Here is a 25,539-nt window from a genome sequence, read left to right as displayed (position 1 = left end):
AGAAACAACTTTCCTAGGCCAGAGAAATTACTCCTGCCCTAAACATTTTCCTGTTGACCAAGTAAACTTTCTACGTGACTTTATGTCAGATCCCAGTGAGTAAATGATGTCTCACCATGCTCTCATTTCCACTCTCCCTGAGCCAGTTCCGTTCCTGTTCACCACTGACATTTTCCTACTGAAGCGAAACTCACAGCAAGATACCTGCTTCCCAAGTTAGACTTCCAATCCCAGGTCTGGGAGTAACAGCCCATGTTTACTGAGTGCTCACCATGGAGTAAGGACAACTGTAAATACCTCATGGGTGTGATCTCAACGAATCTATGCCTGTGAGGTGACCAGTATGATGACCAGTATCTTATTTAAACCACACTGTGAGGTTTACCAGTAAAAATAAAAGAATAACCAGCCTCAAAAGGTCTTATGTAATAGGGAAGTTTATTACCTAAATTAGAGATCTTAAGGTAGGGCTGACTCCAGTTATGGTACAATAAGTACATTTGGGCAGATATAGATGAGAACTCTGAACCCCTCAAATCCTCCTAAATGTTCTTGGTTGGCAGAGGTGGCTCCCATAAATCCCACAACCAAACTTCTCTGATTTAACATTTCAAAGGGTTCTTCTCAGCACCCACCCCATTCCCTCAATGCTTCTAAGCCCTCCAGGCGCACAAAGAGGTCTCAGCATAGCCCAGATAGCAGGACTAATTCAGGAGATAGTCAGGCATCTTGCCAATTTCCATAGGCAGGAATCTGGGACATATGTATGGGTGGGGATTCTAAGAGTGTTCACCGGGGGTGACAAAATGTTAAGGTCACTATTTACTATGGGTACACTCACCCAAGAACCAGGATTTAATGTTAACTCAAGCACCTGAAAGGGGCATTAAAACAATATGCTATGTTGTTAATTGAAGTCTGAACTCAATAGCACTCCACAGGTAATAAGAATTAAGGGACAGAATTTCCCTGGCAGTGTTGAGGAAGAAACCAAGAGGCTCAGGAAAATAGTAATATTATATGTGTCCAGATTTATGCCTGTTGTCCCAGTCTAATTTTTAGTAGTGTCCCCTTTCACTCTCTAGTGTCCCAGTTTGGGATGGTGTGCCACCTGCTCTACCACCCCTTACCCATGCCACCCTGGAGGCCCCAGAGGACACTCACTCCTCTTGCCAGGGCTTTAAGAAATGCCTTGGTGAGGAGAGTACCAGAATCCCTATAAAACCCTGTGGTAGCTGTCCTCTGTAGCCCAGAGATGACAGTGGTGAATACTGGGATTGAACTAGGTTCCCTGATCTCAGGGGAAAGAATGGGAGTCAGAGTGAGATTGGTAGAGGCCAACGATAGCACTTAACCATTAAAAGACACTCCTTTCTTCTTTTTTTTTTTTTTTTTTTTGTAGTGCTTGATATTTATTGAAAAGAATGTAAATGCTTTTTCCAGGTGGTATTGAGGAGCTGGGCTGAGTGCCTGTTTTTGTTTGTTTTGTTTTTAGTATTTTTGTCCAAATGCACACATCTGTTGGGACTGCTGCAGTTTTGAAACAAAAAGGACAGCTGTGCAAAACTGGTGCATAGGAGAAAAGAAATGTCAACGATTTGGCTGCCAGGCACTCTAGGCCCCAGCAGCAATCTGGTGGGGAAGGGGAGGACTCTGGGAATAGGTAGGGAACTAACCAGGTTGAAAGATTGGCCCCTTCAGGGGTTGGTGAGCTGTCCAAATTAATGTCCGAGGAGGAGATACAGCCAACTCAGGCATCTTCTAGGTTGGTCCTTATTTTCAAAGGCTGTAGTCTGTCGCTGGAATGTGGCTGATGGGGTGAAGTGGCGGCGTAGGTCTCTGGGCAGATGGAGGCCTTGCAGTCGGCAGGGCAGGGCTGGCGTAGTCTGATCAGTTTGTAACAGGGACCTGCCCTATAGCTGGGGCTCAGGACACAGTCCAAATTAGCAGGGGAGGGTCCTGGGGCTGGCCAAAGTCGGTGGCGGCGCGCTTCAGAGGGAAGCCCCAGCAGCAGGTAACTGCAGCACTATTCCTGGAACAAAGGCAAGCACTACGGGGGGGATGAGGGAGAGAACCGGAGGGCAGGGGTAGGGAAGGGGATCCGAGGATGAAAGGGAGCTTGGAAGCTCCGGGCCGGGCAGGGGAGGTGGGGAGAGGATGGCAGCGTGCAGGGCCCTCCCCCCTGGGCCCGAGGGTCTCCCGGCCTAGTAATCATCATCTTCTTCTTCTTCGTCGTCGTCGTCTTCTTCGTCGTCATCCCAGCCAAAACACTGTTTCATCTCATCGAGGAAGGCCCGGTAATCACCTAGGATGGGGCTATCCATCTCAATGTAGGGCACCACCCACTCCTCGGCTTCCCCGGTGAGCAGGCTGATTAGGAATGCCACCTTCATGGCGTCGTTGCAGAATCGGTTCTCGTTGACGAGCATGTAAGACGCCGTCTGCACGATAAACTCGGGGAGCCGGGAGCTCTCGCCGCTAAACGTTTCGGGGAAGGGCACCGGGCAGCTCGGCGGACGTACCTGGCGCAGCAGGGTGGCCCTCTCGCACACCAGCAACCGTAGCTGTTCCATGAGCTGGCTGTTCTCGATGCTCAGGGCGCGGTGCCGCATCAGGAGCGCGTGCAGCAGCAGCACCAGCTCGTCCACCATGGCGAACGACTTGGAAGTGCAGGGCTGGGTTCGGCTCGGTTCGGCTAAGGTGCGCACGGAGGCCTCGCAGGAAGTGCGTGTCCGCGGAGGCTCACGGTGGCCAGGGGCGGAGGGAGGTGCGAGCAAGAGTCCGGCGGCTGCGCAAGCTCCGCCCGCACAGCCGCTTGGGCGGCCGGCGCGCCGGCGCGGCCCGGGTCGGGGGGCGTGGCCAGGGTGGCTACCGGCACCGCGTGGGGGCGTGGCCGGCGGGGGCTGGGGCGCGGAGACTTAGTCGGGCGAAGGGGTGGGCAGGGTTTCGGGATGGCGGGCCGGTAGTTGTCAAGGCCGGCGCGTGTAAAGGCAGGGGACCGCGGTAGAGCCCCGGATGTGGGCCCAGCTTTAGCCAGGAACGAGTGAGTGCTAAAACCCGTCTGTCAGGGAGGGACAACCTGCTCAAATTTAAAGGATTAATCACCCTTCCACTCAGCTGACTCACACAATTCAGTGTTCCTTGGTGGGTCTGTGGCTACTAGATTCCACTTCTGTGTTTTGTTAACACATTTCTTTGCTTATTTAAATTTCACTTACCCAGAGAACTATTAGCACTGCAGACTGCACCGCGGGAGTCACACATCCTTTCAGAGTTATGAAAGACCCTTAGGGCTCCTCTTTCAAAACAAAACAATATTTAAACGGGGATTTTTCTTTAGGTGGGAAATAATATTGTGTACCTACCTCATTTTTAAAAAGTTCTTTTTCTCAACAGTGAAGTATAAAAAGTTCTGCAAAATCAACATTGGAGAACCATTTGCAGGCTCTTGCCTATCTTTGGCCCTCTATTTCATGTCCTAAAGTTAGTGTCCCTTGGCCATCATTCATACATTATTTGTTGCTTAACAATGAAGACTTATGTTTTTAAATGGTTTTGGTTTTCTACTTTGAACTTGATTATTCAAATAGTTGCTGACAGCTAAGTTGGGCCCAGGACCTTAGAGCTGACATTATGTTGGCTCTGCTTTTAAGATACATCCCAAGTTCAATCACTTCTTGTCACTTCTACCACTACCACCCTGACCCAGCCTTCCTTTCTCACCCAGACTGATGCAACTGCTTAGCTTTCACTCTTCTCTTCCTACAGTATGCACAGGAGTTTTGCTTTCTGGTGGTTTCAGTTACCTGTGCCAATGGTGGTTTGGCCTGGAATCAGTTGACCCTCCTGACCTACCATCAGAAGTTCAACAGTAGCCTGATGCTGCTGTCACAGCGCCTACGTCATTCACCTCACTGCGTCTCATCGCTAGGCATTTTATCATCTCACATCATCATAAGAAGGGTGAGTACAGTACAATAAGATATTTTAAGAGATATTTTGAAACTTGTAGTAAAGTGTTATAAACATTCTATTTTATTATATTGTTAATGTCTTACTATGACTAATTTATTGAAACTTTATCATAGGTATGTATGTATAGGAAAAAACACAGTCTATGTAGAATTCAATACTATCCTCAGTTTCAGGCATCTGCTGGGGATCTTGGAATGGATCCCCTGTGAATATGGCCAGGGAAGGAGTGGGTGGTGTCTTAGGGCAGTGTCTCGTGTTTCTCAGTGCCCACAGATAAAGGCAGAGGACTTCTCCCCAGAGTAGGCACAGGAATCCTTTAGAACAAAAGTGAGAACTTTTTACTCCCCTGCTCAAAATCCTCCCAACAGGTTTGTCACTCTCACTTGAAATAAAAGGCTAAGTCTTGGTCATGCCCCACTGCCTCATTTCCTATGCCTATTCTCATGATCACATTATCCTTCTTGCTTATTCTCACCACACATCTGGCCTCTGGATCTTTGCAGTTTCTACCTTACGAGGCTCTCTCCCCAGTTAGCTGCCCAACTCCTTCTCCCACTGTTTTCAGAGAAGACTTTCCTGACCACCTCATCTATCAGAGCACCCCACTGTCTATCAGTAATCTCTAATCCCTTACCCTGCTTCATTTTTCTACATAGCATTTATCATACTAGCAGCCATCATATCCTATAGCACTTTGTTCATCAGTCGGCCTCCACTTTAGAATGTAAAGTGTATGTGAACAAAGACTTTGCTTTGTTAGCTGCTCTATGCTGAATGCCTGGAAAAGTGTCTGGACCACAGAGTAGACGATCCGGCAATGTTTGGTGGGTGAAAGAATCTCAGGGTGCAGATGTTGTGATAAAAAATAGAAGTGGTGGCTGCACAAAGTGTTCAAAATACTCTTCAAATTGTCCAAAATGATCTCTCTCTGATCGTGTAACAGTAAAATGATGACTGACATAATAAAAATGGCAAAATAATTTTTAAAACACCCTATTTAGTATTTTTACAATAGAATTGAGTGGGCATCTATGGAAGTGAGTGGCTGAGAGGAGAGAAACAGGGCAAGGTCCAAGTGGGAAGAGGGGGACAGATCACATTACTGAGAGAGTGGACAGGGAAGAGAGCATGTAGGAGGGACTGTGAGCCTTGGACTCTCCTGTGACATGAGCTCCCACACTAGATGAGAAGCCCCTGGGGGCCAAGAAGAGACCCTCTCTGTCATCTGTTCATCTTCAGCATCTCAAAGTATTTACCTGGCACCCCATAAGTGTTCAGTGGATGGAATGAAGGGACAGGAAATGTCAGAGGCATGTTTCTGGCCATTCTGCCCATTCACAGCTCTAGGTGGAGTGTGGACTTGCTGGGCTATGGTGAGTGTCCAGCTCTGCTTTCCATGTCCAGACCCTAATACAAGAAGAGATGCCCAGGGTTCTATTCCCAGTAGCAGACATTCTGTGGCGGGTGCCAGATCTGGTAATTGAAGTGAGCTGCCTCAGTGACACTTGAACAAGGTCTATGCACAAGGACGAGCACTCTAGGAGCCTGAGACCCAGGAGAGCAATACATTAGTGGCACAGTACCACAGTCTCAGCTTCTCGGACTCTGATGCACATGCCCTTCTGTGGAACAATTGTTATACACTGGACTTCTGTGAATGAGGCAGGTCTGCTGGGGAGCCAGAGATAACTAGGCTCATGCTGCCCTAGTCCTCTTCCTTATAACCCTGTGACAGAGGGAGTCTAGAAGGAAAACAGAGGAGGCAACCACTAGTATCACCTCTGAGGGGGCTCTCAGTTCCGAGAAAACAAGAAATGTCCTAACCAGAACTGATCACAGAGCTGAACAGTGACTTTGAGAAGTACTTCCCAATTTGGAGGGATGGGAGGAGAGACAGGCAGTTCATCAGTGACCCAAGGGGGAAGCAGCTGGGAAGAGGTGAGTAGTATCAATAGCTAAAATGTGTAGACTCATAATGTTCATGGTAACCAGCTTCCTGGTACCCATGATGCTCTCCCACCAATGCTAAGGCCTGATAGCCCTTCCTTCTCCATTCACCTTGCTTAGGGCTGCACGTCACTTTCCTTACTCCCTCTCTCCCCTCAAGTGACCCCTGAATGTTCTTTTCAACTGTGCGAAGATGCTGGGGGCAGAGGCAAAGTACACTGAGTGTCTTATCTCAGGCTCAGGAACTTAATCAGAATAGCTCTGACTCAGAATGTCCTGTAGTGTGCCAGACCCCAATATTTAGCAGGAGCAGTGGCCCAAGGCCAAGGGAGTGATCTCTAGTGCTTATCTCTTCCACCAGCTCCCAAGCCTTAAACCCTGCCCTGGTCTAAACTAGCAGCCAGACTTGTAATATTCCCTTGAAACACACATCAAAGTGTCCCTTGGTTCTTTAGCCTCCAGAGGGGTGTGCACAGCTTGGGTAAACCAACCTGGCACTTGAATATGCAGCCAGGTGCAGAAAGCCACTTTGGGGGGGGATGTTTGTGAAAGGGTCACATGGGTGCCACTAAGATCCAGGCTTCTGCCCATAGACCCCTCCCCCTCCTTCTCCTTAACCAGGTATACCTTGGACTACTCTTTACAATAACCACATCAAGAGGGCTATGGAGACCTCTGGCCTAGAGAGAGGAATGAAAAGGTATAGCTTCACCCTCTCCAGCTTACCAAATGTCCTAAAACATTTTTACATGTTTATTTAAGTACTAAATTAATATATTCTTATGGTTAAGAGAAATTAATACTGGTGTGTTAAAATAAAAAGGAAACATTCCTAGTACCTCTCCTTCTCCCTACAAAATCTCACTTGAAAAGTTTGTCTCCTTCCAGAAAGATACATGGGGTTCACAGAATCCAAATACATATAGTTCGACTAACAAATATGTCGAACGAGTCATGTTGAGTGATCAAGATACATGTCAGGAGACACAGATAGGATACACAGATCTGTCTTCTTCATGATTGCATAATACTCCACCTGAATTTCTCAGGTACACTCCTGCCTCAAAACTAAAGAGACCCAACTTTGTTCAGATTCTCACATGATGCAGGAGAAGGATAGTGCCAAATACACTCACAGTCCCAAAGATACAGAACTAGAAGACCAGATTTCTATAACTAAATGATTTCTATAAATTAATGTCTTATCACTGAGTAATTTGTATTATTCATGTATATGTTTCCATTGTGCTATAATCTAGACTTTATCTCCTTCAATATATTGCACTAGATTTTTATTCCCATTTTTTCTCAATCCTAATTATTTTAATATAATTAGTCACCTTGAACATACAAGAACTTATATACTTGGTTTGTTTCTGGCATTTTAATACATTTTAGAAAGTATCTGGCATCATGATAAATCTAAGGAGACTGCATGTGATACATGCATCATTGTTTGAGCAGTCGTATCCAAGTGGGCATGTGCATATTGCTGCCCTCTACCACCAATGATGCTACTTGTAATGAGAACCGGCAGGGTCACAGTATGGCAAAAATAAAATAAAAACTGGCCGTGTTTTCTCTAAGGGATATATATGTTACATAAAAGGAGTGAAGCACATTTCAGGGCAGCATCAGGGAAAGAAAAGAATTTTTGAAATTTGGGTTCAAATTGTCATGCTCTTGTTTACTATGTGAATTGAGCAAGTCACTTAATTCTTCTGAGCCTTGGTCTCCTTTTTAATAAATGTGTATAATAATAAGATCTAAATCATAAGACTGCAGTGAAGAGCATGATAAAACATAAAAGTATTTGGCAAACCACAAAGTGCTAAACACAGATTGCATATTATTTTTCACTGGAGAATTGCATTTTAAGTTTAATGTGTAGTTAGTTCACCTCTCCTATTTTATCCTAGTATCTATAAATTTAATGATAAAACTTAAATTAAAAAATGTTTACTCTTGAATAAGAAGTAGTTGGAAGAATAAAATAAGGTTTCATGTTGGTCTTGCTTTCTGTCAGTTCAAAATATGCTACTCTCATAATGATGAGACATGCTTTTTTAGGGAAAAAAGTGTCCAGTGTAACATTTTGAGGGCTACCTTGTAACATTTTCTGTTTTCTCTCTCAATCATGGGAGAATTCCTGCTACATCTGGGTTTGGATATATCATGCTCTCCCAGAGTAAAGAGGCAACTGTACTTCCAGAAACCTTCCTTTATCACTGTGCCACCATGGTGGTCCTCCTGGGAGAGACCAGCAGTCCTAAGGGGATCTGAGAGAAGAAAACAGCATTTCTCTCAGTTCTAGGAGCATCTCTAGTTGGCCCTTAGCTGAGTTCCAGCACCCTCTCCTCTCAGGTTCCCTAAGCTTTCCTGCTAGCCTCCTTCGGCACCCTTGGCCCCTCCTGTCCACTCAGTGCCTAGTTCTCTTGATATGGAAAATGGGCTCTTTGAGTAAAAATCCTCCCTAGGTAAGAGGAGGTGTATATCTTTCTCAAATCTCATACTGGTTCCCACAAGTACCCCGGTGTTTGTGAAAAATGGGGCTGGAAGCACAGAAGTTCAGAGTTGGAGGGGACAGTGCCAGTTGCTCGTTCTAAGGGCTATTCTGTTGATATATATCATCTGTTGATGATATATATGTCATTCATCTGTTGATGGACCTCTGAGCTCTTTCCATCGTTTGGCTATTGTGGATATTCCTGCTATAAACATTGGGGTGCAGGTGCTCCTTCGAATCACTATGTTTGTATCCTTTGAGTAAATATCTAGTAGTGTAATTGCTGGGTCGTAGGGTAGCTCTATTTTTAACTTTTTGAGGAACCTCCATACTGTTTTCCAGAGCGGCTGCACCAGTTTGCATTCCCACCAACAGTGTAGGAGGGTTCCCTTTTCTCTGCATCCTCGCCAATATCTGTCGTTTCCTGACTTGTTAATTTTAGCCATTCTGACTGGTGTGAAGTGGTATCTCACTGTGGTTTTGATTTGGATTTCCCTGATGCTGAGTGATGTTGAGCATTTTTTCATGTGTCTGTTGGCCATTTGTATGTCTTCTTTGCAGAAATGTCTGTTCATGTCTTCTGCCCATTTTTTTACTGGATTATTTGTTTTTTGGGTGTTGAGTTTGAGAAGTTCTTTATAGATCTTGGTCACACATTAATTTTTAATTTCCATTCTTTTAAAACTTGTTTTGAAATAATTTCAAATGTATAAAAGACTTTTAAGATTTTTATGAATTCCTAGATATGCTTCCCTCAGGTGGACCAGTTGTTAACATTTTACCCCATTTGGTTTATCTTTTTCTCATAGTCAGTGTGTGTGTCAGAGAGATCTTTTCTCCTAAACTGTTTCAGACTTGCAAACATGAAGACTCATTTCCACTTATTATTACAGCATGCATTTGCTATAAACAAGTACACTGTCCTACAAAACCACAGCCTTATCAAAATCAACGAGATTAACATTGATATAATGCTACTTTTTAATCCACTGACCCCATTAAGATTTTCTCCAGTTGTCACCAAAAGGAAATTTTTAGGTCGAGCATCCAATCCTGGATCATGTGTTACATTTAGCTGCCATATCTCTTTAGTCTTCTTCAGTCTGGAACAGTTCTTCAGTCTTTCTTTGACATGACCTTGATAGTTTTGAAAAGTGCAGGCTTTTTAGTAACTTTATGAAGTGTCCCTCAGTTGCTAGTATTTCTCCATCATTAGGTTTATTTTATGCATTTTTGGCAGGAATACCACAGAAGCATCACTGTGTTTTTCTTAGTGCATCATATCAGAAAGCACACAATGTCCTTTTGTTCCATCACTGGTGGTAATAACTTTATCAGTTGGTTAAGAGAGTTCCTGCCTGTTCCTCCCTCCAAAGTTAAGATAATTACTTTGTAATTATTAAGAAATAGTTAATATTAGTTTACATTCTACTCTAAAAGAGAGTTTTTCATCTTCTTTTATTCATGTCTTTATTTTTATCAGTATGGACCTTTGAATTCTTATTTTATACAGATCCATTAGTATCTTTATTCACGCTGATGTTCAAATTTCCCAGATTTGAAGTGGGAACTGTTTTAAGCTGGCCCCTCTGTCCTTTTAACATGCTTACTTTATTCTTTAGCACTTTCTTTCTTTCTGAGACAATAAGATATTCCTGGCTCATCTTGTACTTTTCCTGCCCCAGCCCTGGAATCAGCCATTTTTCAAGGAACCCTCGTTACTTGTAGTGGAGAATGGTTTTCAGAAATAAAGATATCAGTTTTAGGAATACAAATTGATATTATGGATTTTTCACTTCTAGAACAACTATATAACCATATGGGAAAGAAAGATGAGCTTCAAATCTTACCTCATTTCTTATATAACCATTAACTTGAGATAGACAGACTTAAAGTAAAAGCTAAAACTATGAATGAAGCTTCTATCCATAAAATAAAAACTCATAAATTAGATTCATAAAAATGAAAAATATATTGCTCATCAAAAGATGCTAAGAAAATGAATAATGCATTAGAACTTAAGAGAGTATCAATTTAAAATTGACTGCTATATACATCAGGTGTTGTATATGAACAGCACAGTAACCACAAACCAAAAGCCTATAACAGATACATAAAAAGCAAAGAGAAATGAATTTTAACATAACACTAAGGAAAGTCATCAAATCAGAAGGAAAGAGAGCAAGAGAAGAAGAAAGAAACAGAGAAGAACTACAAAAATAACCAGAAAACAATGAACAAAATAGCATCTTTTCTGACCACAACAGTATGAAACTAGAAATCAAATTGGTAAGGAAAAAACACTAACATGTGGAGGCTAAACAACACACTACTAAACAACTAATGGGTCAATGAAGCAATCAAAGAGGAAATCATAAAATATCTTGAGACAAATGAAAATGGAAGCACAATGTTTCAAAATCAATGGGACACAGCAAAAGCAATTCTAAGAAGGAAGTTTATAGCGATACAGGCCTACCTCCAGAAACAAGAAAAATCTCACATAAACAATCTAATTTTATACCTAAAAGAACTAGAAAAAGAGCAAACAAAACCTAAAGTTAGTAGAAGGAAAGAAACAATAAAGATTAAAGCAGAAATAAGTGAAATAGAGACTTTAAAATGGAAAAAAAATAATGAATCTAAGAGGTGGTTCTTTGAAAAGATAAACAAAATTGATAGAACTGTAGCCAGACTCATCAGTAAAAAAGAGAGAGGGACCAAATAAATAAAATCCAAAATGAAAGAGGGGAAACTACAAATGACACCACAGAAATACAAAAGATTGTAAGAAACTACTATGAACAATTATGTGCCAATAAATTAAACAACCTAGAAGAAATGGATAAATTCCTAGAAGCATAAACTACCAAAACTGAAACTGGAAGAAATAGAAAACTTGAACAGACCAATTACCAGCAAAGAAATTGAATTAGTACTCCAAAACCTTCCAACAAACAAAAACCCAGGACCAGACAGCTTCACAGGTAAATTCTACCAAACATTTAAATAAGAGTTAATACCTATCCTTTTCAAACTATTCCAAAAACTGAAGAGGAAGGAATGCTTCCAAATTCATTCTATGAGGCCTGCATTACCTTGATACCCAAACCAAACAAAGACACTACAAAAATTACAGGCCGATATCCATGAAGAATATGGATGCAGAAATCCTTAACAGAGTATTAGCAGACTGAATTCAGCAATACATGAAAATGATCATGTACCACAATCAAATGGGATTTATTTCAGGAATGCAGGGATGGTTCAATATCCACAATCAATCAATGTGATAACCCACATTAACAAAATGAAGGATAAAAGTAATACGATCATCTCAATAGATGCAGAAAAAGTATTTGACAATATTCAAAATCCATTCATGATAAAAATTCTTAACAAAGTGGGTATAGAGGGAACATACTTCAACATAATAAAGGCTGCATATGACAAAACCACAGCTAACATCATACTCAATGGTGAATTGCTGAAAGCTTTTTTTCTAAGATAAAAACAAGACAAGGATGCCCACTCTCCACTTTTATTTGACATAGTACTGGAAGCCCTAATGATAGCAATCAGATAAGAATAAGAAATAAATGGCATCCAAATTGGTAAGGAAGAACTAAAACTGTCACTATTTGCAGATGACATAGTCTATATAGAAAACTGAAGACTCCACAAAAAAATTATTAGAACTAATAAATGAATTCAGTAAAGTTGCAGGATACAAACTTAATATACAGAAATATGTTGCATTTCTATATACAAATATCAATCAGAAAGTGAAATTAAGAAAATAATCCCATTTACAATTACATCAAAAAATAAAATCCCCAGGAATAAATTTAACCAAGAGATAAAAGACCTGTACTCTGAAAACTATAAGACAGTAATGAAAGAAATTGAAGATGACACAAATAAATGGGAAGATTTACCATGTTTATTCATGGATTGGAAGAATTAATACTGTTAAAATGTCTATATCACCCAAAGCAAATCTACAGATTCAGTGTAGTCCCTATCAAAATACCAATGACATTTTTCACAGAATGTGAACAAATAATCCTAAAATTTGTGTGGAACCACAGAAGACTCCAAGTAGCCAAAGTAATCTTGAAAAAGAACAGAACTGGAAGTATCACATTTCCATTTCACACTATGCTATAAAGCTATAGTAATCGAAACAGTATGGTACTGGCACAAAAACAGACACATAGATTAATGGGACAAAATAGACAGCCCAGAAATCAACCCATGCTTATATGGTCAATTAATCTACAAGAAAGGAGGCAAAAATATACAATGGGGGAAAGAGAGTCTTTTCAATAAATTGTTTTGGGAAAACATGACAGTTACATGCAAAAGAATGAAACTGGACCACTTTCTTGCACCATGTAAAAAATAAACTCAAAATGGACTAAAGACCTAAGTTTTGACCTGAAATCATAAAATTCCTAGAAGAAATATGGACAGTAGACTCTTGGACATTGGTCTTTGAATATATATATATATATATATATATATACATATTTGATCTGTCTCCTCAGGCAAAGGCAATAAAATCAAAAAGAAACAGATAGGCTACTTCAAACTAAAAAGCTTTTGTGCAGCAAAGGAAACCATCAACAAAACAAAAGGCAACCTACTGAATGGGAGAAGAGATTTGCAAATGATATATCTGGTTAATATACAAAATATATAAAGAACTCATACAACTCAACACCAAAAAAAAATCCAATTAAAAAATGGGGAGAGGACCTACATAGACTTTTTTTCAATAAAGACTTACAGATGGCCAACAGACACATGAAAAGATGCTCAACATCATCAGGGAAATGCAAATCAAAACTACAGTTAGATAGGAAAATATAAATTAACATGAATCAGTAAAAAACAAAAACCCTATGATGAGATATTACGTTTCACCTGTCAGAATGGCTATTATCAAAAAGACAAGAAATAAGTGTTGGAGTGGATGTGGAGAAAGGGAACCTTTGTATACTTCTGGTGGGAATGTAAATTAGTGCAGTGGAATATAGTATGGAGGTTCCTCAAAAAATTAGAAATAGAAATACCATACACTCTAGCAATTCCACTTCTGGATATTTACCCAAAGAAAATGAAAACACTAATTTGAAAAGATATATCTATCCCTACATTCATTGAAGCATTATTTATAATATCCAGTATATGAAAGCAACCTAAGTGTCCATAAATAGATAAATAGATAAAGACATAATATCTCTCACACACACACACACAGAGTGGAATATTACTATGCAGCCATAAAAAAATAATGAAATCTTATCTTGTCATTTGCAACAACATGGCTGGACCTAAAGAATATTATGCTAAGTGAGATAAGTCAGACAGAGAAAGACAAATACCATATGATTTCACCTATATGTGGAATCAGAAAAACAAAACAAATGAAACAGACACAGACTCATAAATACAGAGAAAAAACTGGTGGTTGCCAGAGGAAAGGGGGATAAAGAGATGGGCAAAGTAGGTGAGAGGAATTAAGAGGTACAAATTTCCATTTATAAAATAAATAATTCATGAGGATGTAAAGTACAGCATAGGGAATATAACCAATAATATCATCATAACTTTGTATGGTGACAGATGGTAACTGTGATTATTTCATAATTTGTGTACATGTTGAGTCACTATGTTGTATACCTGAAACTAACATAATGTTGCATGTCAACTAAACTTCAATAAAAAATGTATATTTTACAAAGCTTGCTTTTATTTGGAAGGTAATATAAATAAATTTCAAATTATCAGAAAAAAATGAATAGACAAGCCACTGAACATATAAATACACACATGTACACACCAAGGACTAATATATATAATAGGTAAATATATTTTAGAATATATAAATAGGACATATGTATCAGGAATGTATAAGTAAGTAATTCCTAAAAATCAAGAATAAAAAGATAACCCTTAGGAGATGTTTTGGTGGTTTCTTATAAAGCTAAACATATTCTTAGTTAATAATAATGTATCACTATTGGCTCATCAATTGTAACAAATATACCACACTAATGCAAGGTGTTAATAATAGGAGGAACTTGTGAGATGATGGTTGAGGGAAAATATGAAACTCTGTACTTTCCATTAAATTTTCTGTAAACCTAAAACTGCTCAAAAAATAATTTACTGAAAACAAAAGGCAAACAACTCAATTTTTCTAAATGGGCAAAAGTCTTGAATAAACTAATTTGCAAAAAAAGACATAGGAATGGCTAATAGGTATATGAAAGGGTGCTTACTATCATTAGTATAAGGGAAGTAGAGTAAGATACTATTTTATACTCATTAGATGACTTTAAAAAAAAACCCTGATAATTCCAAATGATATTGAGAATGTAAAATGATTGCAATTCTTATACACTACTGGTAAGAATGTAAAATGGTACAGCCACTCTTGAAAACTGTACTGTTTGGTAATTACTTATACAGTTAAATGTACATCTGTTCCTAAAATAAAAATATATGTTCACAAAAGATTTCTACTAGAATGCTCATAAAGCATTGGAAACAACCCAAATGTCTATCAACAGAAGAATGGATGAAACAAATTGTGACATATCCCTATAATCAATACCATTCAGCAAAGTACTAAAACACACAGCACAAAAATGAATCCCCAAAGCATTATGTTGAATGAAAGAAGCCAGCCATACTTGTGCGGTTCAATTTATATAGAATTCAAAAACAGACAGAACTGCTCTGTGGTGATAGAAATCAGAACAAAGGTTGCTTGGGGCTAGATGTGCAGGGGAGATTGACTGCAAAGAGACACAAGGGAAATTTTGAGAGTGATTAAAAGGTTCTAATATATTTTTTGGGGGGTATCCTTGGTAACTCCTTTTCTTTTCTTTTTTTTTTTTTTTTGTAGTTTTTAATTTTATTATGTTATGTTAGTCACCATACAATACATCATTAGTTTTTGATGTACTGATCCACGATCCATTGTTTTCGTATAACACCCAGTGCTCTATGTAGTACGTGCCCTCCTTAATACCCATCACCGGGCTAACAAATCCCCCCTCCCCCCTCCCCTCTAAAACCCTGTTTGTTTCTCAGAGTCCATAGTCTCTCATGGTTCATCCCTCCCTTCAATTCCCCTCGCCCATTTTCCCCTTCCTTCTCCTAATGTCCTCCATGTTATTCCTTATGTTCCACAAATAAGTGAAACCATATGATAATTGACTTTCTCTGCTTGACTTATTTCACTTAGCATCATCTCCTCCAGTCCCATTCATGTTGATGTAAAAGATGGGTATTCATCTTTTCTGATGGCTGAGTAATATTCCATTGTATATATGGACCACATCTTCTTTATCCATTCATCTGTTGAAGGGCATCTCGGCTCTTTCCACAGTTTGGCTATTGAGGACATTGCTGCTATGAACATTGGGGTGCATATGGCCCTTCTTTTCACTACATCTGTGTCTTTGGGGTAAATACCCAGGAGTGTGATTGCTGGGTCCTAGGGTAGCTCTATTTTTAAATTTTTGAGGAACCTCCACACTGTTTTCCAAAGTGGCTGTACCAACTTGCATTCCCACCAACAGTATAAGAGGGTTCCCCTTTTTCCACAACCTCTCCAACATTTGTTGTTTCTTTCGCTGTCCATTTTGGCCATTCTAACTGGTGTAAGGTGGTATCTCAGTGTGGTTTTGATTTGGATTTCCCTGATGGCTAATGATGATGAACATTTTTTCATGTGTCTGTTAGCCATTTGTATGTCTTCTTCAGAGAAGTGTCTGTTCATCTCTTCTGCCCACTTTTTGACTTGATTATTTGTTTTTTGGGTGTTGAGTTTGAGAAGTTCTTTATAGATCTTGGATACCAGCCCTTTATCTGTAGTGTCATTTGCAAATATCTTCTCCCATTCTGTGGGTTGCCTCTTTGTTTTCTTGACTGTTTCATTTGCTGTGCAGAAGCTTTTTATCTTGATGAAGTCCAAAAGTTCATTTTTGCTTTTGTTTCACTAGCTTTTGGAGATATATCTTGAAAGAAGTTGCTGTGGCCAATGTCAAAGAGGATACTGCCTATGTTCTCCTCTAGGATTTTGATGGATTCCTGTCTCACATTGAGGTCTTTCATCCACTTTGAGTTTATCTTTGTGAATGGTGTTAGAGAATGGTCGAGTTTCATTCTTCTGCATGTGGCTGTCCAATTTTCCCAGCACCATTTATTGAAGAGACTGTCTTTTTTCTATTGCATGTTTTTTCCTGCTTTGTCAAAGATTATTTGACCATACAGTTGAGGGTCCATATCTGGGTTCTCTATTCTGTTCCATTGGTCTGTATGTCTGTTTTTGTGCCAGTACCATGCTGTTTTGGTGATCACAGCTTTGTAATATAGCTTGAAATCGGGCAACATGATGCCCCCAGCTTTGTTTTTCTTTTTCAACATTTCCTTGGCGATTCAGGGTCTTTTCTGATTCCATACAAATTTTAGGATTGTTTCTTCCAGCACTTTGAAAAATGTCATTGGAATTTTGATCGGGATGGCATTGAAGATATAGATTGCTCTGGGTAGCATAGACATTTTAACAATGTTTATTCTTCCGATCCATGAGCATGGAATATTTTTCCATCTTTTTGTGTCTTCTTCAATTTCTTTCAGGAGTGTTTTGTAGTTCCTAGAGTATAGATCCTTTACCTCTTTGGTTAGGTTTAATCCGAGGTATCTTATGGTTTTTGGTGCTATTGTAAATGGAATCGTTTCTTTAATTTCTCTTTCTACAGTTGCGTTGTTAGTGTATAAGAAAGCAACTGATTTCTGTGCATTGATATTGTATCCTGCCACATGACTGAATTGCTGTGTGAGTTCTAGTAATTTGGGGGTGGAGTCCTTTGGGTTTTCCACATAAAGTATCATGTCGTCTGCAAAAAGAGAGAGTTTGACTTCTTCTTTGCCAATTTGAATACCTTTTATTTCTTTTTGTTGTCTGATTGCTGTTGCTAGGACTTCTAGTACTATGTTGAACAACAGTGCTGAGAGTGGGCACCCTTGATGTGTTCCTGATCTTAAGGGAAAGGCTCTCAACTTTTCCCCATTGAGGGTGATATTCGCTGTGGGTTTTTCATAGATGGATTTTATGAACTTGAGGAATGTTCCCTCTATCCCTATACTCTGGAGAGTTTTAATCAGGAAAGGATGTTGTATTTTGTCAAATGCTTTTTCTGCATCAATTGAGAGGACCATATGGTTCTTCTCCCTCCTCTTATTAATGTCTTCTATCACACTGATTGATTTGCGAATGTTGAACCACCCTTGCATGCCGGGGATAAATCCCACTTGGTCGTGGTGGATGATCGTTTTAATGTATTGTTGGATCCTATTAGCTAGGATTTTGTTGAGGATTTTGGGATCCATATTCATCAGGGATATCGGTCTGAAATTCTCCTTTTTGATAGGGTCTTTGCCTGGTTTGGGGACTAAGGTAAGGCTGGCCCCATAGAATGAGTTTGGAAGTTTTCCTTCTGTTTCTATTTTTTGAAACACCTTCAGGAGAATAGGTATTATTTCTTCTTTGAATGTTTGGTAGAATTCTCCAGGGAATCCATCAGGCCCTGGACTCTTGTTTTTGGGGAGGTTTTTGATCACTGCTTCAATCTCATTACTGGTTATTGGCCTATTCAGGTTGTCAATTTCTTCCTGTTTCAGTCTTGGCAGCTTATAGGTTTCCAGGAAGGCCTCCATTTCATCCAGGTTGCTCAGTTTACTGGCATATAGTTGTTGATAATAATTTCTAATAATTGTTTCTATTTCCTTGGTGTTAGTCGTGATCTCTCCCCTTTCATTCATAATTTTAATTTGGGTCCTTTCTCTCTTCTTTTGGATAAGTCTGGCCAGTGGTTTATCAATCTTATTAATTCTTTCAAAGAACCAACTTCTAGTTTCGTTGATCTGATCTACTGTGTTTCTGGTTTCTAATTCATTGATTTCTGCTCTAATTTTAATTATTTCTCTTCTAATGCATGGCTTAGGCATCATTTGTTGCTTTTTCTCCATTTCTTTAAGGTGTAGAGTTAGTTGGTGAATTCGGGATTTTTCTATTTTTTTGAGTGAGGCTTGGATGGCTATGTATTTTCCCCTTAGGACTGCTTTTGCAGTATCCCATAGGTTTTGGACCGATGTGTTTTTGTTCTCATTGATTTCCATGAATTGTTTAAGTTCTTCTTTGATTTCTTGGTTGACCCAAACATTCTTGAGCAGAGTGGTCTTTAGCTTCCAAGTGTTTGAATTTCTGCCAAATTTTTTCTTGTGATTGAGTTCCAGTTTTAGAGCATTGTGGTCTGAGAATATGCAGGGAATAATCTCAATCTTTTGGTATCAGTTGAGACCTGATTTGTGACCCAGTATGTCGTCTATTCTGGAGAAAGTTCCATGTGCACTCGAGAAGAATGAGTATTCTGTTGTTTTAGGATGGAATGTTCTGTAAATATCTATGAGGTCCATCTGGTCCAATGTATCATTCAAAGCTCTTGTTTCCTTGTTGATTTTCTGCTTAGATGATCTGTTTATTGCTGAGAGTGGAGTATTCAGGTCTCCTACAATTAACGTATTGTTATCAATATGACTCTTTATTTTGGTTAACAGTTGGCTTATGTATATGGCTGCTCCCATGTTGGGAGCATAGATATTTACAATTGTTAGATCTTCTTGTTGGATAGACCCTTTAAGAGTGATATAGTGTCCTTCTGTGTCTCTAATTACAGACTTTAGTTTAAAATCTAATTTGTCTGATATAAGAATTGCTACCCCAGCTTTCTTTTGAGGTCCTCTGGCATGGAAGATAGATCTCCATCCCTTCACTTTCAGTCTGGATGTATCTTTAGGTTTCAAATGAGTCTCTTGTAGACAGCATATGGATGGGTCCTGTTTTTTTTCCAATCTGCAACTCTGTGCCATTTTATGGGAGCATTTAGGCCATTCACGTTGAGAGTGATTATTGAAAGATATGAATTAATTGTCATCATGTTGCCTGTGAAGACGTTGTTTTTATAGATTGTCCCTGTAAATTTCTGTGTTAGATCACTCTTGGGGTCTTTCTCCTTTTATAGAACCCCCCTTAATATTTCTTGCAGGGCCGGCTTAGTGGTCACATATTCTTTCAACTTCTGCCGGTCGTGGAAGCTCTGCATCTCTCCATCCATTCTAAATGAAAGCCTTGCTGGATAAAGTATTCTTGGCTGCATGTTCTTCTCATTTAGTACCCTGAATATGTCTTGCCAGGCCTTTCTGGCTTGCCAGGTCTTTGTGGATAGGTCTGACGTTATTCTGATGTTACTCCCTCTGTACGTAAGGACTCTCTTCCCCGTAACTGCCCTTAAGATGGTTTCCTTGGTTCTAAGATTTGCAAGTTTTACTATTCCATGCCGGGGTGTTGGCCTGTTTTCCTTGATCTTAGGAGGGGTCCTCTCTGCCTCTAGGACTCGAATGTTTGTTTCATTCCCCAGATTAGGGAAGTTCTCAGCTACGATTTGCTCAAATACATCTTCTAGCCCTCTCTCTCTCTCCACTCCCTCCGGGATTCCGATTATTCTGACATTGGAATGCCTCATGGTGTCACTTATTTCTCTGATTCTATTTTCATGGATTCTGAGTTGTTTTTCCCTGGCCTCCTCTTTTCCCTTTTTATCTATTATACTGTCTTCCAGATCACTTATTCTCTCTTCTGTCTCAGTTACCCTAGCTGTTAGATTATCTAGATTGGATTGGATCTCATTGATAGCATTTTTAAGTTCTGCCAATTCCCCTTTTATTTCTGCCCTTAGAGACTCTTATGTTGCCATTAATTGATTTCTCCATTCTAGCCGTTGTCTTCACAATTGCTAGCCTGAATTCCATCTCTGACATATTGGTTATATCTGCGTCCATTTGTAAATCTGCAGCATAAGTCATAATCTCTGAGTCTTTTCTGTTTTGGGGGCTCCTCCTCCTAGTCATTCTGTTGATGGGTGTTTGAGGGAATGTATAGAGTCCAAATTATTGACCAGAACCCAAGCAAGATGCACCTGTTTTCTTGGGACCTTAGGGTTGCTGGCCTCTTGTTTTCCCAGCCTGTCTTCTGCAGGAGGGGCCTGCCACACTCTTACTCAGGCAACCCTGTTTGGGTGGAGTTGCCCTGCGCCCCTGTGGCGGGGGATGGGCTCAGTGGGAATCAGTCTTTGGGGCTTTTGTTCTCTGGCGCCTTTCCCTGGTGGCTTTCCGTGTCTCTTCCGCGAGTCAGAGCAGAAGAGACCGTTTCCAACCCTCTGCCTCAGAGCAGAGAGACCTCAGTCTGTTCTTCAGTGAGCCCTCCAGGCCACACTGTCTCCGTTTCTGTCCGTGCTGCTATAAACTGCAGCGGCCTGGGTTGTGCGCCCCTCCGCAGTGCTCCCAGTCCTGCCTCCAGGTCGGGGCACGTCTCTGCCCTTTGTGCTTCTAAAACCGCCAGCCGCTCCCAGTTCTCATGCCTGCGACTCCGCCGCTTCAGTTTCCGTGCACGGGGCTGCAGTTCGCGTGCGCGTGACTCCGTCGCTCTGGGTTTCCACCCCGGGGACTACAGTTCGTGTGCGCATGACTCTGTCCCTCCAGGTTTCCACCCCTGGGGCTGTAGTTCACCGGCGCGACCCTGGCGCTCTGGGTTTCAGTCCCGGGGACTGCAGTTCACGTGCGCGCGACCCCGCCGCTCTGGTTTTCCACCCCAGGGGTTGCCCTAAAGTTCTTTCCCGACGCTACCGGTCTGCGAGTCTGTGCCCTGTCTGCAGCGCGCGAGGCTGTCACTCACCGACGGTGTAGGATCCCCACGGCCAGGCACCCTCCTGCTGCCGTTTATCCTCCAATATCTGCCCACGGGATCACGGCTCTCCGCTTCCTACCTCAAAACCAACCGCCTGCGATATTCTGTTTATAGAGATCCAGATCTTCATACATCTCAGGCTGGTTTCGTGGGTGCTCAGAGTGGTCTGGTAGATATCCAGCTCAATTCCGGGGACCAGTTGAAATAGGGTCCCCTACTCCTCCGCCATCTTTCCCCCGTCCCAAGGGTTCTAATATTTTAACTGTGGTGGTTGTTACATGGTTGTATACAATTGTTAAAGCTCATCAAACTGAACACTTGAGATCTTTGCCTCCTAATTTATATAAATTTGTATAAATATAACTAAATTTAGGGGCAAAACATTGGAGCGTTCAAAGATCTTAAAAGTTGATGTAAGAATTCTAAGCATAACAAATCTGACATTCAAATATAAAGACACAGAGTGTTTTTAGCACTTGGGAAAAACTAATGGAACATATTTCCCATGAGTCATTTTTGAAGATATGCTAAAATTCAAAGTTTAGCTATATCTCTGTAAGGGTCTGTTCAGGTAAACAAAGGACACTCTCTTTTCATAGTATTTGTATATGCACAAATTTCAGTTACTGTGTGTTGTGGGCTGAATTGTATCGCGCCCCCCCCACCACCAAATTCATATGTTGAAGTCCTGAGTCCATACCTCAGAATATGACCTTATTTGGAGATAGGGAATTTAGAGAGGAAATTAAGTTACAATGAGCTTATTAGGGTGGGTCTTAGTCCAATATGACTGGAAAATTTGGTTGCAGACACGTAGAGAGGGAAGATGATGTGAAGACATGGAGAAGATAGCCATCTACAAGCCATGGAGAGAGGTCTGGAACAGATCCTTTCCTCATTGCTCTCAGAAGGAACCAGCCCTGCTAACATCTTGATCTTGGACTTCTAGCCTCCAGAACTGTGAGAAAATAAATTTCTGTTATTTAAGCCACAAATCTGTGGTACTTTGTTATGGTAGCCCCCAAAAAACTAATGGACTGTGATTTAATTAGCACCGCCACTCAAAAAATGGTTCAAATGTCAGTTACCATAGTATATCAATTGAATAGTTGCGTAAAGTACAGATTTTGCTGCTAACTCTTCAGTCCACATATGACTATGTAAATAACAAGTATGCATCATGATGAATGACCAGTCATATTACTTCTTCCCCAGCTGTCAGGGATTGGTCACTATACACTTGATATTCAGTTCAGACACAGACAGCAAAGCCTGCTAATTGTGTTGCATACTTTCCTTCCATTGATAAAGCTGTGTGACATTTTACAAAAATGGATAATAGATGGAACTGACCAACAAATGACAGTATATCAAAGAAACAAACAAACAAATAACACCTAGCATGAAATGAGAAAGTGGTTGTAATGAGAAAGATAAAAATGTCATGAAGAAGTGACATGGGCAAAACTCCTCACATTAAAGGAACTCTTAAAGAAATTTCACAATATTGAAATTGCAAAGGATAAAATGTTGGGAGCCAATCCATACTTAGAAAGGAGTATGATAATTTGCCAAGGTATAGAAAAGATGTTTGTTTTATATCATCAGTTATATTACTCATATTCTGGGAAGTTATTATGATTTTTCAAGAATCTTGAGGAATCTCCCAGTATCTATCTCTGTCTGCCACTATAAAGCAGATGTCTCTCAAGAGCTTACTAGGAAGCTCCTGTAAATCTCACATCTGCCTGTGCATCTGGCTGCAACTGCTGGTACAGTATAATAAACTGATGTGTTCCGCCTTCTAAATCTCATGCAAGTGCCTCTCACAGGCAAACTTTAATACAGAACCATTTAGGAAAGGGAATTCTGGGAAACTTCTCTCTGGCTTCTATGATACGAAGAAAACCTTAAAATGGTGTGATGGTTGTAGTAGGCAGAATAATGGCCACCCAAAGATGTCCAGTTCCTGGAACCTGTGAATATATTACTTTTCATGTGAAAAAGAACTTTGCAGGTGAAATTAGGGTTACCTTAAAATAGGGAGATTATCCTGGATTATCTGTGTGAGCCCAGTGTAATCATATGAGCTTGTATTAAAACTGGAAGAAGGAGGTAGAGGAGTAAGTTGGAGAGATATAGGAGAGATTCAGTGTGAGAGGGACTCCAAACCACCATTGCTGGCTTTGAAGATGGAGAAAGGGAACGAGGAGCCAAGGCATGCAGATAGCTCTACAATTTGTCAGCCAACAAGGAAACAGGAACCTCAGCCCTACAATTACAACAACTTGGAGGTACAAGGAAACAATTGTCACTTAGAGCATTCAGCAAGGAATGCAGCTCTTCTGATTCGCTGATTTTTACCTAATGAGAAACTTGTCAGACTTTAGACCTACAGAACTATAGGATAATAAATTTGTGTTGTTCAAGCCACTGAGTCTGGTTATTTGTTACAGCAGATACAGTGGTCATGCTGCATTCATGAGGAGATGAGTGAAAAATCTGGCAAAAAGACTAATAATAAGTATTGAATCCATTGAAATGTAGGGCTAAAAGTAAAACAAATGTGGAAATTATAATTATAGATAAAAAAATACAAATTCCACAAACCCTGATAACGTAGAAAAGAGGTAATTAAGGAAGAGAAGGAAGGACTGGAGTAAAATGGCTTGTGTTCTTTATAGTAACAGGTTCACCATTCATAACTGAGGTCAAATCATAGTATTCTAATTTGATAAAGTAATTCGTGTATTCAGATATTTTAAAAGATAATGATAAATACTTGGATAAATAAGATAACTAAAATTTGAGTAATAGGTAGAAAAGAAAGATGGAGAAAGTGAAAATACACTAATTCCACCAATGTTCATTTTCAGCAATGAATACTACCTGAAATAGCAGAATATTAACTGTATTCTTTATATTTAAGGAAAACTACTAGATTAAAAATGTAATCCTTTGAAAGTATCAGAAGAAATACACAAAAATCAAAGAAAATATATTAAAGACAGTAAAAATGGAAAGCATAGCATACAATAATTTGACAAAACTAAGTCCATATATGCTTGCCATTTCAATAAATAAAATGGGCTAAATTCACTTATTAAAAGATGAAAGCTTTCTTGGGGCACCTGGGTGGCTCAGTCAGTTAAGTGTCTGCTTTCAGCTCAGGTCATGATCCCAGGGTCCTGGGATCGTGTCCTGCATTGGGCTCTCTGCTCAACAGGAAGTCTGCTTCTCCCTCTCCCTCTCGGTCCCCCTTACTCGTGCGCTCTCTCTTTCTCGTGCGCTCTCTCACTCTCTCTCTCTCTCAAATAAATAAATAAAATGTTTAAGAAATGAAAGCTTTCCAATAAGACCAGATAGGAAAATCCAATGTACATAAAGTGACTCAGAAACATTGATATTAAATGAGGGACAGAGTTAAACTATGCAAACAAAAGCGAAAGTAAAGCAGGGTTCATAATTTTAAAATCAGGCATGTTGAATTTAGGGCAACAAACACTAAAATAGAAAAATTGTGGGATGCTTTGTAGTGATAAAGGGTGAAATTCTTAACAAAGACCCAACAATTATGAAAATCTGTGTGCCAAATAATACAGCATTAATTTTCATAAAACAAAAAATAGCAGAAAATAAAATGAGAAAGATAAAAACATAAGAGTAGTGCAGGTTTTAATTCATCTCTATCAGACCATGATAGATCTAAGTGGACAAAACAATAAAATCAAACACGTAGAAGACCTTGGTATTATAATAAGTAAAGTATATCTAATTGATAAATATTGAACCAGACATATTAGTGGCAGGGAAAGAACTGAACTTCAGGTTCACAGAGTCCCAATTTGCTGCTTTGTTGCCTTTAAAACTGTGATCTCCCCTAAGACAGTAACATGCAAAAGAATGAAGTTGGACTCCTATTTCAGAACATATACAGATAACTCAAAATGGAACAAAAACCTTAATATAAAACCTAAAACTATAAAACTATTAAGAGAAAACCTAGGTACAAATCTTTATGACCTTGATTTGGCAACAGTTTCTTAGAAGTAACACCAGTAAACACACAAGTGACAAAAGGAAAAAAGTTAGATGTCATAAAAATTAAAAATTTTCTATCTCAAAGGACACTATCAATAAAAAGAACAGAGAGCACACAGAGTGGGATAAATTATTTGCAAATCATGTATCAGATAAGTGATTAATATACAGAATATATAAAGAAATTATACAACTCAACACAGAAAGAAAAAGATCTTAAAAAATGGACTTGAGGGGTGCTTGGCTG

General features: G+C 39.9%; 1 protein-coding gene across 1 annotated transcript; it reads right to left on the bottom strand.

Annotated features, from left to right (window-relative positions):
• Nucleotides 1-419: 419 nt before the first annotated feature.
• On the bottom strand, nucleotides 420-2,803 carry LDOC1 (LDOC1 regulator of NFKB signaling). Its single transcript, XM_035009444.1, has one exon. The coding sequence runs from the start codon at nucleotides 2,649-2,651 to the stop codon at nucleotides 2,205-2,207; it is 447 nt and encodes a 148-aa protein (XP_034865335.1). The 5' UTR covers nucleotides 2,652-2,803; the 3' UTR covers nucleotides 420-2,204.
• Nucleotides 2,804-25,539: the final 22,736 nt, after the last annotated feature.

Source organism: Mirounga leonina, unplaced genomic scaffold (genome assembly GCF_011800145.1).
Source record: "Mirounga leonina isolate KUSES-001 unplaced genomic scaffold, KU_Mleo_1.0 Mir_101664, whole genome shotgun sequence".
In the NCBI taxonomy this organism is placed as follows: domain Eukaryota; kingdom Metazoa; phylum Chordata; class Mammalia; order Carnivora; family Phocidae; genus Mirounga; species Mirounga leonina.
Note: the sequence above shows the minus strand (reverse complement) of the source record. Positions and strands in the feature narration are given on the sequence as shown.

Excerpts from the sequence above, each read along its gene's own strand:
- LDOC1 (XM_035009444.1), bottom strand. The coding sequence starts at position 2,651 with ATGGTGGACGAGCTGGTGCTGCTGCTGCACGCGCTCCTGATGCGGCAC.